The sequence below is a fragment of the Pseudopipra pipra genome, chromosome 3, assembly GCF_036250125.1.
Source record: "Pseudopipra pipra isolate bDixPip1 chromosome 3, bDixPip1.hap1, whole genome shotgun sequence".
Lineage (NCBI taxonomy): Eukaryota > Metazoa > Chordata > Aves > Passeriformes > Pipridae > Pseudopipra > Pseudopipra pipra.
The window spans coordinates 17,268,657-17,284,553 of NC_087551.1; the positions used below are offsets into that span (position 1 = coordinate 17,268,657).

The window sequence follows — 15,897 nt, forward strand, 5'->3', positions numbered from 1 at the left end:
GTGCAGGTGAGGCTCCTCACTAGCCTTCTGCTCCCCTGGAAGACTCTGGGTCCTACATTGCTTAAGAAAGTCATGCCCTGGTCCCTACCTCCTCTCCTCAAGTGATGTGGATGTGGGCTGATGTCTGCTGGTGGGAGGAGGAGGACCAGGACCCACTGTGAGTCAGGGTTTGATGGGGTTTCTCCAGGCTACATAAAAAGACTCTGCATTTCGTTCCAGCTGTCCAGCAATAGAATATATTTAACTTTAAAAAAAAAAATATCCACAGTATCAAAACACGAGAAGTCACAATCCAATACTTGGTGATATAAACAGGCATACAAATGGTCCTCGGCAACCCCTTAGTTTGGGCTTCAGTACGAAAACAAAAGGTGGGCTCACCAGCAGGGTGCCAATGACACAGGTGGGCAGGCCCTTGCTCCCTCCTTCCTAGGGTGGAAAAATCTGATGTACCCATGCATGGCCAAAACCAAGGAGAACATGGACTTGAGCCAGCAATGGAAAACTTATCCCCCTCCCAGCCTCTGGAGCAGCGCCTGCGTCTGCGTGTGGTGAGTGGAAGCGGGGCTGTGGGTCTGGGTGAGATCACCTGTTGGGTATTTGGGAGAGAGCTGCCATCACCTCCAGGCAGTGCTGGTAATGGTGAGCCCCTGTTTTTATCCCAAGCCAAAATGTTCCATTCCCTTTCACCTGCCTGCTGAAAGCATCCTTAGAGCTGGAAGATGGATTCAGCTACTCTCGCCTCGCCACTCCTGGAGCTTAAGTGAAGCCTTCCACTTCCCACTGCACCATTCCAGCAGTGAGGATTGGGTGTTTCCGCTTTCCTCTAGTCAGTGGGTGGGTGCAAGAGAAGGAGGATTTGAATTTTAGCTTGGCTTAGGGATGACAAGAGGAGGAAGAATAGCTTGTAGGTGGCATGGGCTCTAGTGGGATTCACTGTAATTAAGCCTGGTTCAGCTGGTGCCACTGTGACCTGGGGTTTCGCAGCATGCTGCTCCCACAGGGGGATGGAAATGCTGAGTGCCAGTTTGGGAAATAAATTGCTGCACTGCCTCAAAGTGTGTGCGAGTGTGAAGCGAAGTCTGCTAGAACGTACAGGGCCGTGTTACCACACCATGGTTAGCAAGCATGTGGGAGAAGCCACTGCTTTTAACTGGGAGGAATATCAGATCTAGCCAAGCTTATAGGTCTCCTTGTATCTGGGCTTTAAATGAACTCTTGGTGGTGTGTTGCAGTGGATGCAGTTTGGGTTGAATAGCAATAAATTACACCCTGGCTGGAGTATGTGCATGTACATGAACTGCAGGGTCATCCCAAAACAAGCAGGAGGCAAGGCAAGGGTGGAATAAAACAGTCCCCCTAAAGAATACTGGGACTATGACTCTCCTGTCCACAGAGCTTGGCACAATACTCAAGGCAAGACTATGACAAGGGGCAGTTTCCAGTAGAACTGAAAGATCTTTAATAAAATGTGTGACAGTAAACGGACGTAGGGAGGACCATGCGGCTTTGTGTCTTGGGAAGCACAGGATGTGGCATAGATGGGGTTACCTAGCACATCTAAACACTCCCTACCACATGGCTGCATGCCAGAGCCATTCCCAGCTGACCTTCCCGGCTGCAATTTCCAGGCATGTGTGCCATGGCTGGGAGCAATGCTGAGCTAGTCAGGCAAAGGGCTAGGAGAGTGGGGGTCATCTGCCATAGCACCTTTTCCATGGTAAAGACGGATTTGGCAACACCAACAAACTGGGAAAAAATGTTAATGTGCTCTGTGTTGCAATGGTTGGGCTGGCCAAGAGTGATGAAACTGGTTTTCGACTGGCCACACATTTCAAACACACATTTGGTTTGGTCCTTCCTGGAATTGCTTTCCAGTGACTAGTAAATCAGCTGTTCAGCCCGGCTGGGTTCAAGTACCATAGAACTATTTCATTAAAGCCCTTTTTTTTGGTTTTTTGAGAAACCTGGTTTTCACAATCAGAAAAGAGCAGCAGAAAATTCTGTGTTGCTGACAGATGGGAGTGAAGCAACTGCATTTATTCGTTGTTACCCACTATCACTCTTTAGCTGTAAAATTTGCATCTAAAACATCTAAAGCAGGTGATGGCATTGGGATAGCTGGGTGCCATGCACTTTGGACCAGATGAAGTGTTCGGGGCTGTGACCTCTGGCTGCGCTGGCAAGGAGGCAGGGCTGGTTGGCAGTAGTGGTGTGGCACCTCATGGCACAGCTCCTGCAATCAGGATGAGAGTTATCCAGCCCTGGTGTTGGTGGAGGTGGTGTCCCAGAAGAGGTGGCCTCCCTCTGCAGTGCTTCGGAAAGAGGTGTAAAAGTGCTCGCTGACTAATTTGACCCTAAAGAGAAAGAAAATAATTGCTGATGGGGGAAAGCTCCGAACTGGAACTCATACCTGTGTCTTCACTGCGTGGCTCTTCTCATCAGTGCGTGATCTGTGGGCACCACACACACCCCTCCAGCTTGCTGCCAGCTTCCCCACCACAGGCTTACCAGGAGCCCCTTGAGGGGATGGGTCTGCTGGGCCTGTCCCTGGCACAAAGCTCTGGCTTTTTATGGAGAGGAAGAAAAATAAGTCACGGTGGAGGGTGTGATATAAAAGATGGGACTGAGCAGAACCCCCTTGTGACCACCAGGGTCCTCCCCTCCAGCTTCCCCAACCCTGCCGTAGGCTCAGCCTCCGAGCTCACTGCAGCTCCCCAGTACTTGCCATGGGGAGACCTGAAAGCATGGTGAGGGGCTCACCACAGCCTGAGGCTGTTCACACCTGGGCTGGGGGGAGCTTGGCAGTGCCAGTTTTAATCAGGACTACTGAAAAAAGCAGAGGTTTTTATCACCGTTATTACTGCTGCGGGGCAGCTTTGGGGAAAATGCAATTGGATGCCTGCTGTCTGATAGCAAGGCCCATCTATAAAGTTGCTCCTGTCTTAAAGTAAAGAGTGGGAATCTGTCTGCTTCTAATTTAAAATAAATTAAGCAAATCACCACAACAGGCAGAAATAAGACCTTTTGTCCTAGGTGTCATTTGCAGATTTCAGAGTCTCCTAAATGGTGTGCTGGGTGTTTCCTTGGCTTCACCAATTTGATAGGTAGGTCAAAAATAAGAAAATTATAGAGCAAAACCTGAAAGTAAATTATAAATCCCTCACTTCTCCTGCGCAGTGCTGCACTGCGGTACCAAACTCCCTCATGCAATAAATGTAGACAGCACACAGACCTAACTGAAGCAATGCTCTCTGGAGACCTGCAGCCATCCCGGGGAGGGCAGCATTTCCATACTAGTCCTTCCTGAAGTAAGCCAATTCTCCCGTCCTCACTAGAGCACAGAGATCGACAGCACCAGTTGTGACCTGGAAGGCCAGCAAAACCCTGGTGATGCTGAAGAGGAGCTAATTCTGCCCTTTTGTTCCCAGGGGAGCTTTTGTACAGGTGCTGGGTCTCTGGGTTGGGGCATCAGCTGCTGCTCTGACATCTGATGCCACACAAGATGTGACTTTTGGCAGTTTAATGCCCAGTGAAAATGTCAGCTTGTTTAATCCTGCCCAGACTGAGGTTTCCTGCACTGCCTGTCCACTTCATGTTTAAATCTATCTTCTAAAAGTGAATCCAAATTCACAGGCACCAGAAGAAATTGTTCTTAAGCTGCACTTGGCTGCTCCTATTTCAGAGACTCTGCACCCAAAGGCTTTGCCTGGTTTCTTTTATCTATGACCTATCTGCAGAGGCTCCTGCACACCCATCCTGACACCGCAGCACAGCTAACTCGATGCTTAGGCAACATTTGGCATTTGCTCTTGAACTAGCCATTCTGTTTTGGCAAAATTGAGGGGTAACCATTGCTCTTTGTCTTTGTGTTCGCTGCAGCTGAGCTGGCAAGCTGTTTGGGTGGCTTCTCAAGTGTTCCCACTGATGACAGCAGCAGCTTGTGAAGGTGTTTTCCAGCTTAGGGGTCCTGTCTTGCCACACGTTAGTTGGGACTGTGGATGATGCTTTATCATTAACCCTGGAGGAGGACCTCCTGAGCTGGGAGAGCAGAGAGGTACTGGTGCCTGCTTTCCACAGGCTGTGGGCTCACAGTGAAGTGTGGGCATTGGGCAGGTAGAAAACTTTCTGTGAAGAAAGGTCTGGCATCTCCAGCCTTCAGGAGAGCACCTGGGGCTGTAGGGAGGCTAAGCCATAGGTTTACACTAAAACACCAAAGGAGCTTCTTGTGCCACCAGCTTCTTGGGGGCATCACCGACATGTGCCCTGCCCAGCACAGGGCTCTCCTCCAGCCTTGGTGGGCAGCTGTCCTGCCCAGTGCACCCCTGCCATGCCTCTGAGGATTAAACACACAGCGTGGGGAGAACAGCGCTTTCTGCCTAGCAAGAGGACATCCGTGCTCAGGGGCACTTGCTGCTGTTTGACACCCCAAGCTCTCTTTGCAACAGGAGCTGTTTTAGCTCACAGGATCTGCTCTGCATGAAAAATCCAGACCTGTGTTAAAAGCAAACCATCATACCAGGAGAGGCCAGGAGCTTGTAGGGCAGTGGGGTTTGCTGTCACCTCCTTGCCCACTGTCTCTTGGCAGGAGCAGTGGACTGGAAGTGGGTCAGGTGGCTCCCAGTTTTGGCAGTGGGTTTGTATGAAGCTCCTCTGGATGGAAGGACCCTACCTAGGTGCGAGCAGAAGCCTGGTTTTGCCCTGTTTCAGCAGGGATCCTCCTGCCAAAGTAGAAAAGCAGCCAGGTACTCCCACCAAGCTGAGCTCCTCTCGCCCTGCTTAAATATCAGCCAGGATCAGAGGGGTCACTCCACCTGGATGACCAATGTAACTGCACACCGCGTGTTCAAACCAGGAAAACACAGCCCTACTCCATTTGGCCATGGGCCTTCCAACCACGACAGCTGCTGAGCACCTGGTTAGCAGGTCGTGATACTCGAGCTTTGGGCACTTACCCCAGGGAAGCGGAGCTGGGACACTGCTTGAGCCAGGAGCACACGTCACGCTGTAAGGGGATCCATTTCCAAATCATGGAGACACTGCCAGCAAGTCTCTTTCAGAGGGAGGAAAAGCCTTGGGTTTTGGCTCCCCCAGTATTGTTTCACACTAGAAGCTTTTGGCAGCACGTGGCTGCACCCGCCACCCTAGAGGAGCTGCAGGGCACCAGTCCCTTGATGGATAAAGTCTCCCCAGGGCTGGCGGGAGGTCTGGTCTTTGCATGGTGGCAGCAGATGGAAGCAGGGGACGCCCCCAGATCACTTCAGCAGTACAATACGATTTACAGCAAGCACGTTTCTCAAGACATCTGTGAGGACAGAACTTCATTGAGTATCGTATATACAGACAGCAGAGGAGGCTGTGCTGAACCCTCCACTACTGCAAAGCAGTCAAAGATGGAATCTTGGGGCGGGAAAAAAGTACCACTGGTTGGCTTTTACACACTGTACATGTATCTATGAACAGCTCCTTGGCAGCTGATGTTCACAGCCAGTTTCCTTTAACAGTGAGCATAGAAAGGAGGCAAAACGTCTTCAGTGACCTCCCCCTGGGAGGAGAGGGAAAGCAGCATTTCCCACTGCCTCGGTTCAGCTGCCTGCCCAGGTGCATCCTTCACCAAGGGTGTTTCCTTTTCCTGGCACCGTCCTCCTCCTCCTCCTCGTCTGCTGCCCACCACGTGCTGGCCAGGACCAGTCCCAACCCATGCCGTGCTTGCCTCATCTCCGCTGCTCAGTGGGATCAGTGCAAGTCTCCACCGGCTGCTCTGCATCTCCGCTCCGCTGGACGGGCAGATGAACCAGGTTCAAACAGAAGGAAACAAAACAAAAGGAAGAAGAAGAGAGACAAAGGGTAATAAAAAGTTCCATGGCCCACAGCTGCCAAAGGAAATCTCTCGCCGTGTTTCTCTGACCATACTTGTGCCAGCCACTACAGCTGCTGTGGGATCCCCTGTTCCTTGTAGCCTGTGAGGAGGGAGGGGAAGGGAACATGATTAGAGTTAATTCCTAATGAGGACACGGTGAGAAAGCCACCAGCCTAGTTTACGAGGAGTAGCAAACCATGTGGGAAAACAGGGGGGCTGCCACAGCCCCCCTTGTGGCCAGGCTGCCCTGGGCAGCCTCAGCCCAGCAAGCCACCCTGCCCTGCTCTAGCCAACACCTGCCTGGTGCAGCCACCTTCCTGGGCATGGCCATGTGGATGCTGGCAGCCAGCCCTGCTGCTGCAACACCCACCTGGCCCCAGCAGTGGCAGGGGCACATCTGCCTGAGGAGATTATAAAAGCACAGCAGGTACCAGTAGTCACCAATTCCAGTACAACCTATACAATAACCTAAAACTGCTACAGAGCATGTTTTTTTTGCAGTGTAGGGGAAATGTATGCCCTTATTTCCTGCTCCAGAGGTGCTGCTGTTCCCAAGTGCTGACCTGGCATTTTGCTGGCTGTGCATCCGACACATCTCTACTTGTGATCTATGCTTGAACCTTGTCCTTCCAGAGCAGGAGGCTGGCTTCCTCTATCCATCTTTTTATTCCTGTGCTAGCTTTTGCTAACAGAGCTCTCCAGCAGCAACCAATTGCACTGCAGTTTGCAGAGGTGAACAAACCTCTTGGAGAAGAAGCCTTTAATCACAGGCTGACTTGTCAAATTTCAAACACAGACCTCAAGATCCCTCTGTGAGCACTTCCCCTAATGATATTCTCACTGCCTTGTTATGCACTTGCTTTTCTCCAGCCCAGCAGCATTATAGGTGTTTTTGTTAGGGCACAGTGGCTGTCCAGCAGGCCTGGAGAAAACTGAGCTTTTCAGCAGCAAAACCAATTGCACTGGGAACTGCCTGGATCCCTGTTCCTCCACACCCTCTCCTCTTCCTGCGGACACGAGGTTTGCTGCACCTCCCAAACAAGGTAGCGAAGCCCTTGGGATCCCTGCTGTGCTGCAGCCACATGGATGTTGCAAAGCCCAAAGCAGCTTGTCCTGCTGCCCATCACAGCTCCTCCCAAGCTTATTTACTATCCTGAATATAGTTGTTGAGGGGAGGCTGCAAATCCCATAGGACACAGCTGCTTCTCTCTGGAGGGAGCTACGGCAGGGAAGGGCAATAGGAGAGCACACAAGCTCTTGTGGTGACAGAGGATAATCAGAAAAATACTGAATTTTTTAACACTTTCTTAGATGGTTGCAGTGACTGCACCAGAAGCTTTACCTGCTTTTCTTTTAACAGAAGCTGGGATTGTTTTTATGATAGTATCAATGCAAAAGATCTCCTTATTAAAGAAGCAAACCAACTGTCCTTACTTGCACTGCCTGCCACAGAAAAGATCTTTCAGCTTTAAAGATCTGGAGAGGTTTTTTTTCTTACATTAAATAACGTAAGTAGCCTGTCATTTTTTATATTTTGAATTTCAAAGAAGTCTGAAATTTCACATCTCAGAAGAATGCTTAACTCTTCAAACACTTTTCCATTGATGCTTTTTTAATATTTCTTTCCAACCCTTATGTCAGACTGTTTTAAGTCCCTTAAAAAAACTGAACACAAAATACCAGCAGGTGCCAGGACCCATATCTTTAAGGACTTTTTGCTGAACCAAGAACTGACTCCAGCATATGAACTTTGCTGTACTTCAGAAAAAAAATCCACACATTCACCCAGCCTTGGCAGTCTGGATCTCCTGCTGTTAAACAGGCACAAGGGGCAGATTAATGACACTTAACTGCATTGCTGTCCATTGTGTGCAGCTGAACAGAAAGACTCTCATCTCTTTCAAAGAGCTTTTTCTAGGGGGCAAAATGAGATTTCTCATGCATTTATGTTCTAAGTGTGTCAGCTCTGAAGGCAAGATGAGCTGGCTGGAAACCTGTAATATAGGCTTGTCTACAGCATGGGTTTAATTTGTTTAGGGAGCATAGTTAAAAAAAACCCAAAACAACCCATGGACCAGAAAGTTGGGGTCTGCCATAAATCTTTATCTCAAGTAAGCAGCTGAGTTATGGTTACAGTAACTTGCTTACACAGCCATGCCTTTTATTGAGACATAAGAAAATTAGGATTAAGAAATCCTTTCAGTCCTGCTATCAGTTTTGAAGCTGGCTGGAAGACAGTTATAGTGGCCAAGCTTGTGTCTCTCTCTATGTGACCAAAGTAAGCCAAAAAATTACCTGTCCTATGCTAAACCTATTTATTACAATACTTTAGACTTAACTTATTAAATAGTTTATATATCAAAATAGTTATTGCATTTCTTGCATAGAAGCAGCTATTTTGTACGAAGCAGTTTCACATTAGTACACCTGCAATCCAGCTGAGGTGCAGGTCTGTAGGGCAGACAGCTCTGGGGTCATGATTAACTTGGTCTGTGCACAAAGTCACTGATTTAATCAAGTTTACTTGAAATTGCACTTCTTCTGTAAACCACTGCATGTAAGACTGAGGCAAAAAGAACCCAGTCTGTGCACAGCCTGTCCTACCAGGACTGGGTTCATGCAGAGGGTGGCTTCAGGATGCTCTCAAGGCTGAACCAGGTTCCTGCTGTGCTCCAAGGGTGCCCTTGGGGCAGCCTGAGGGACATTTCAATGGTGTGCGAAGATTTTCAACATCCCTGGGGCTCTGCAGCCACAGGACAGACACAGAGACAGGCGGATACACACACGTAGAGGCACAAGGCTGGACTTGGGCTGGGAGCGGGCAGCACTGGCCAAAGGGAATTCCTGATGGCTTGCCCTGGCCGATGCTCGCTGCTCTCCATGGGGAGCTGCTACAGAGTGCGAGGAGGAGGAAGAGGAAGAACAGAAACAAACTTACCTTGTGAGACTTTGATGGTGAACAAAAGGAGGCAAAGGAACATGAAAGAAAGAGAGAGGGAGAAATGTAACTGTAGATGATATATCTGAAACACATGGAGAATCAGAAAAGAATGAACAAGTTGGGGCTGCAGAATAAACAGAGAACAGCTGCTCTGCCATCAGACATTCACACCAGGGCTAAACATTATTTAAAATCTTTGTACTTGAACCGGATCATTTCATTTGGGACTCCTGTTTAAAGACGATGGGGAAATTTTCATCTGCTTTCCAGTTCACCGGCCCTGAGCTGGACAGGCTGGCTGGAGTAACACCTCTGAGCAATGCTCACACACTTTCCTATGTGACACTGGTATTTCATGGGTCTGACTGAAGGCAAACCACTGAAGGATGGCAGCAAACAAGACATCACGGTGTACCAGAGGGCACATGGTGTGCTCTTCACAGTCTGAGAGCTTGGAAAACTACACCCAAAGCCTTTGGCAGTTTTGTTGATGAGTTTGCTTGTGCCTGCAGGTAACTCACAACCACAGCGTGCCTCAGCATGTCTGGGTGCTGCAAACCCTGGTGGTATTTAACATTCCTACAATATTTTAAGAACTTGCCCCACCACAGCATTTGGTAGGAAACAGCAAAAAAGGGTATTTATTTCAACTATTTTCCTCAGCCACAGTTTGGGGGACAGCTTTATTTAGATTTTTTACAAAAAACATAATAGGTCTAAGCTAGCAATTTTTCCTCGGATTTTCCTTCATCATTTCCTTCTCTCTTCCAGCTGTTATCCTCTGAGTCTCTTAAGTGCCTTCTGTTCCCCTTTCCTTCCCAGGGCAGCCGTGTTACCTGCCCTAGCAGGGGCCCTGAAGAGCAGAGGGACTCAGTGATGCTTTCCAAAGTCCCTCAGAACCCAGGACTACAGTAACTGTGCAATCATCTGCTGCTGCTCCTAGCAGGGTCTGAGCACTGTAATTAGCAAAGGAGTGACAAGTGGACAGCATAATTACAGGTAAGTTCTCACTACTGGCTGGCAATCAGCCCCTGGGAGTCAGCTGAAGTGAAGCCATGAGCGATGGTGCAGCCAAGCATTCAGAGGCAGTTGTTCATTCAGAGGCCAAAAGCTGAGCTTTTGAAGGCTTCCCTCAGAAAGCAGGCCTGACTTCTTGGCTGTGTTCACTAGAGGCGAAACAATGCCTGGACAAACAGTCCCTGACTTGTGTCCCCTGTGCCACCTCAGTGTGACATTACTATATTATTTCTCTGGCATTTCTGTCAAGAAATGGTACACAACCTGTTATAATGGGCTCTGAGCAGCTAGGGAGTTCCTGGAAAGGCCATTCCACTGTGGTCATTCTGCACAATGTGGCCAATGAATATGTGTGCTGCGTGGGCTGGGGACAAGGTGTGCCTACAGCAGAAGGAACTTTGCCCAGAAAGCCTTGGCAGGCTTGTTTTCCAATTGGCCTTGGCAGCTAATTAGCTCTGTTTTGCCTCAGCTCCATGGCTCATCCCTGCAGACATGATGAGGGGTTTGAAGATAGCACAGTGTGGCAGCACTGCCCAGCCATCACTGAGGACAGCTGGATATCTGCAGCAGCCAGGGGAGAGTCCAGATATTTTATTTTTTTTTTTCACAATAATTAAGTTCTTCCTTTTAACCTACCTTTGCCTTCAGACAGTGGTACAGCGAAGGACAGTTCCCAAAGCCATATGGCTGCTCTAAGAAGATATCTGTGGCGTCAAATGGGGGCAGCTGGCAATTCATTTAAATTAGCAGAGAAAATGCCCCATGCCATGGTGCTGCCAAAAGTAATTAAGTGTGACAGCAAAACTGCATTCAATTAATCTTCCTTCTGGGATATTATTCTGCTAAAGGGCACCATACAGGAGATGAGGGCTGGATGGGACCCTCTGAGGTCAGTTGTTCTCTTCCCGTGTCCCACCTTGCTCCTGACAGAAGTCAATCTACTCATTCTTGCAGTCTCCTAGGAACAGAGAGGGCAGATCCTGCCATCCCACCTCTGCAGCATTTTGACCTTACTGGAGGAAAAATGTCTCCTAATTTCCATACAGATCTTCCCTGCTGTTATTTAAGTCTGTCTTAGGCTGAACTGCTGCCCTGAACTGCTGCCTGCTGAACATCTTCATCATCAACGTGCCTGCTGTCTTACGGTCCTCTGGACTCTCTTAAGGTTTTCCATATGAAGTACAGACTCCAAAGCTGACCACAAGCCTCACAGCAGCTTCATGTGTACAGAGAAAGGTGAGGGGATCAGTTAATTCCCTACAGGCTCTGCTCCTACCTGCCTGGGCGGTGTTTGTTCCCTCCACAGCAACGTACTCCTGTGCCACTTGTGACTCCCTGCAGCCACCACATCCTTTGCTGAAAAACAAGTAGTTCCCTGTATTTATGGAGTCAATTAATTCTTCTGTAGAGTCTTGGGCTTGTCTCTACTGAGTAGCACTTACTGTTTTCCAGCCATTTCTTCAAATTACTTGAATCTGGACACTGCCTGCGCTGTGCCAGCTGTCCCCCCAGCCGCTGCTGATGCGGGGCTGGTGACCCCCTTCTCAGAGCTGGATTCAGGAGGGACCTTTCAACACATCTCTCTTTATATCTTTCTAGTTCAGGAAAATCCATTTAGAGTCAAGTTCTCAAGTGCATTTTCACTCAGGCCACGTCTCCCTGGCTTGCTGGTAGGAATGCTGCGTGAGATGGCGTCAGCACCTGAAGGTTAGAAGCGATGGCTGACTGCTGCCACCACAGACAAAATTAATCTCTCTGCCACAAAAAGGAATCAGTCTGACACAGCTTGCTCTGGACAAACCCAGGTTGACTTTGTGGGGATGTTTTATATCTTCTAAATGCATGCAAGTCACTTACTTGATTACTTCTTCCAGGAATTGAAGTATACCTGGTTGGCCTATAATTCTTCTCCTTTTCCCCTCATTACAGACAGTATGACATTATCCTCAGAGCAGGCTCCCCCTTTCCATGGCTGAGAATTAGCACTGAAGATGAAAAGCTGCAACGAGCCTCCTGTTCAAAAGGCATGTGGATGTGGCACTCGGGGACATGGTTTAGTAGCGAACACAGTGGTGACGGGTTAACAGTTGGACTGTGATCTTGGAGGTCTTTTCCAACCTTAGTGATTCTATGATTCTAATTCTCTCCCAACTATCTACCAGTTAACAGACAGGCAGGCCCTAATCCAGGGAGTGAGGCACTCATCCCTCAGGGAGAGCCTGAGTGGAGTCCCTAAGCCTTAGCTGTTTCCCACCCTTCTCCTCACTGCTAGCCCCCACCAGCTTAGACACCACCTGCTGTGTCCAGCCTCTAGCCCATCCAAATAGTATGGCACCCTCACAGGGATGCATGGAATAGACCATTGCAAGGCAAGGGAGACTAGAGGTGGCCAGTAGTTTTGTATTTTTTTAACTATTTTCCATCTGCAGATTCAAGTTGCAATGGTGTACGATTTCTGTCCACTGCATCAAATTGCTTGTGCACAAGCAAAACCCAGCCAAAGCAAACTGTTTCCTAGCAGTGTTCTTAGATGAAATACCTTATTTCTTGCATTTCAAACATGGCTTTCTTTTACAGTTAGTACCTTTTTTTTTAACATGAAAATAAGAACTCCTCTTGGTCTGACAGGGCTGTTTGATCCAGCCAGCAGCAACTGATCACTTCTGTTCTTTGTTTCAATTGAAATTGATTTTTTTTTAATTCTCCATCAACCTAGAGCTGCTTTATTTAGCAATTATTTTCTCTGCATGGCAAATAAACTTAAAACCAGCTATTTAATGAGACAGCAAGAAACTGCCCAGGGCTGCAACTTGTCAGATGATGCTGGTGAACATAAGACGTGTTGTCTCCTCTCACCATTCTCTACTACCACCAGAGGGGTGAAATATTGTGCTGTGGTTGGGAACCTCTTGACCTGAGCATTCCCACCACATGCTGCTCACCCACGCTCTGCCTTTCAGACTAGTGGGGTCCAGCCAGATGTGAGAAATAGCTTCCAATCTGTATGGTTTTCCCCAACAACCAAACTGGAAAACCAATACAAGCCTCCTAAGCAAAAAACCCTCTACCTGGAGAACAGGACTATGCAGAAAAGCAAGTCATGATTTCAGATGTAGCTCTTTATCAGGACAGATGTTTTCCTGACTCCCCACAACTGCAGAATGGGGTCCTGCCAGACAGCAAACTGCACACGGAGGCTGTCCAGCAGAGGAAGAGCAGAAGAGCATATGATTATGAACACAATTATGGGATTACACACAAATTGGGCAGATTATTAAAGACACATCACAGATGTACACCCATTCACAGTTTATCCTCAGAAATAACCTAGGCTACCCCTGCTCTGCAGGTTCATCTGGAAGGAAATGTGGCAAGTGGTTTGCAGGGAAAACCAAAGGGCAGTGCTGCCTTCACCCTTGCCTTTTGCCTTGCATATGTTCAGGTTTTTAATATCCATTGTTTGCTCTGTGTGGGGATTACCCTTAACTCAGCCTGCAAATTGAAGCTGGCTCAGAAATTAAAAGGTGGTTTGGTGAGAGGGTTTAACCCCTGGGTTTGGCAGCTGAAAATGTGTACTGGTCTTCTGCTTTTTTTTTTTTTTTTCAGTTTCATCCATTTCATCTTTAGGCAGGTTCCTGGCAACTTCCCGAGATCCTCTCTCCTCCTGTGTCACGCAGCCACAGATGTCATCAGCAGAGATGACAAAGTGGAGCCCGTCCAAACCAAAAGGCAATAGGTGCTGGTAAGATGGGAGAAGGGCTTGCTTGGGGAACTGCCTGTCCTGTCAGCCTGAAAGATCTCAGACCTGGGTGGTTTGGGGCAATGCCCATCAGCCTCTGCCAGCCCCTGTAAAGGGAGCAGGGTCTTAGAGATGCCATCAGCAGCCTGAACTGTGTGTTGTTTCTGGCTTTGGAGGTGAGATGAGAGTGTCATCTCAATTCTCTGCAATACGATACAGGAGATATGATACAACTTTTACACCAGCAAAAGCCTTTGGCAGATAAAAGTTGGCAGTATTCTGGGTTGGTGATTTATACTAACTGGGTGATCTAAATTATGTAAATTTAAAAAAAGGATTCCTCTTCACCTAGGCTAATGTTTTAGAGGCTTCTCAAGGGGTGTCTGGGAAGTACACCCAGCAGCTAGGAGCAGCTAAACACTTCTGCTCACCTAAGGACTTGGTGTGAAACATTAAAAAAAAAATGCCTTGGGTAAATGTATTCTAGGGAGGAAAGGGAGGGTCCAGGAGAGTCCCCAGGGCTTTTCTGGGGACAGCTGGCCCTGGGAGCAGAACCAGCCTCTCAGAAAGGTCTCTGTAACAGCAGAGATGCAGCCAGAGTCGCAAGGGAGAAAGGTCTTTCTCGTTCAAACGGATGCAACCAGGGCAGAAGGGGCTTCAGACAGCAGAGTTCACAGTGCTGGGGATACTCCCCCTTCCTGCACCTTTCATTTCATAAAGGGAAAAGAAAGTTTGTAACCCATGTGGTGGGATGGGAGGCTCTACCAAATATGTCACAGGGCCCATTCAAACCCTCTTAGCCATTTCTCTGCCTAATGTGATTCTCATGGACTTGCAGAGCCCATCACGTGGCTCTTCTTCCCTACAGTACAGTCCAGTGGCTTGGAAGGACATTAGGTGGGACTCGGTAACACGGCCATGGAGAGAAGTCAGGGTGGTGAGTGTGCTGTACTTACTTGCAAGAATGACCATGTCCATCCCCCAAAATATACTCATAATCCAGCCAACCATCACGATCGCTGTCAGGATCTGAATCAGAGCAGCAGCAATGTTCAGCCAGAAGACACAACACATGTGCCTGTCAGGGAGGTCAGTCCGGGCTCCGCACAGCACGGTGAAAGCGGATACAAACGTTCCTAGGGAGAGAGCAGCAACGCAACACCCAGTGAGAGCCACGGCTTCGTGCCAGATCCCTCCCCTTAGACCCACTTCTCATAGTGTCCCACTTCTTGTGCTCCCATTGCAGTGATGAAAACCTGGGAGGACAAATAGAGGCACATTCTTACTTGAACATGCTGCTGTCTCTCACTGAATTACACCGACACATATATTTGGAGACCGAGACGGAAAAAGCACTCTTTGGGTTTTGGCTCCTTTTCCCCCACACCCAGCAGTAACTGTTTATGCACTGTAGGCAGTTTACAAGGGAATGCTGTGTGTCTGTGGAGATAACAGTCTACCTTTTTTCTGCTTGGTGGCTCTCTCTTGGGGAGAAACACTTAATATACAGCAGGTCTAAAAGGGAAAACTGCATCCCGAGTTAGAGCAGGACTGGCTCTAGAAAGCTGTACAGGTCTGGCAGTCTGTTACTATTTCCAAATACTTCTCTAGAATGAGCACACACACACAAAGAAGAGGTGCTAATGTGGCACTGCATCTTTGCACAATGCTTTCCCCAGTCACAAGTTGTAACCTGAGGTCATGTTTGAACAAAGCAGAAGTAGCTAAACTTAAAGTGCTGGAGCCAGGAAACCTGGTAATGCAGCCCTTGGCTCTGCTTGAGACCAGCTTACAAATCTTGCAGCCACCCTTCAGACTTCCTAAAATGTTTCAAATGGAGGATCTTCTTGATGCGTGACAGTTAAAGTTGAGTGAAAAAAATTACACCACAGCAGCCATTCACAAAGATTTTTCCTAAATTTACCCCGTTGGACAAGCAGGATCACTTATTCACAGCTGATGTCCTGGGCTCATGGCTGGCTGAAACCCACAGCTCGGGGAAGCCTTGTCTTGTCCCACAACCAACCTGCTGAAATACACAGCACAGGCAAAAAGCAGAAGAAACAGTTTTTGACCAAGCTGTTGGCCATGACATTCGGGCATCTTATCTATGTATGCATTTCAACACCTCTTAGCATCATGAATTGTCTTTGGGTTTTTTCTAATATAAATACAGCATTGCTAAGGTAGGAACAAAGGTGCAATGTTGATTGTACTGGATAACATAGTTCTGTGGGATGTTTTCTTTAATCAATTTTGTTGAATTAAAATGATGGTTTCTACAAAAACTTCCCGTTTTCCTCTCAAAGGATGGAAGCCTGCAAACAGCCTGTAAGAATG

At 48.2% G+C, this 15,897-nt stretch overlaps 1 protein-coding gene across 6 annotated transcripts in view; it reads right to left on the minus strand.

Moving 5' to 3' along the window:
• Positions 1-220: 220 nt before the first annotated feature.
• The window catches only part of STUM (stum, mechanosensory transduction mediator homolog), a 47,963-nt gene continuing 32,286 nt past the window's right edge, over positions 221-15,897 (minus strand). The window contains exons 2-5 of one of the 6 annotated variants that reach the window (XR_010428959.1): positions 14,514-14,693; positions 8,799-8,883; positions 4,956-5,960; positions 221-2,357 (exon numbers count right to left, since the gene is read on the minus strand). Coding sequence is in view for 4 of the 6 variants with exons in the window: in XM_064648063.1 (XP_064504133.1) it covers positions 11,742-11,803; positions 14,514-14,693 (242 nt within the window). In the remaining 2 variants the exon portion in view is untranslated. The other 5 variants (XR_010428958.1, XM_064648064.1, XM_064648065.1 and 2 more) reach the window with 5 other exon arrangements.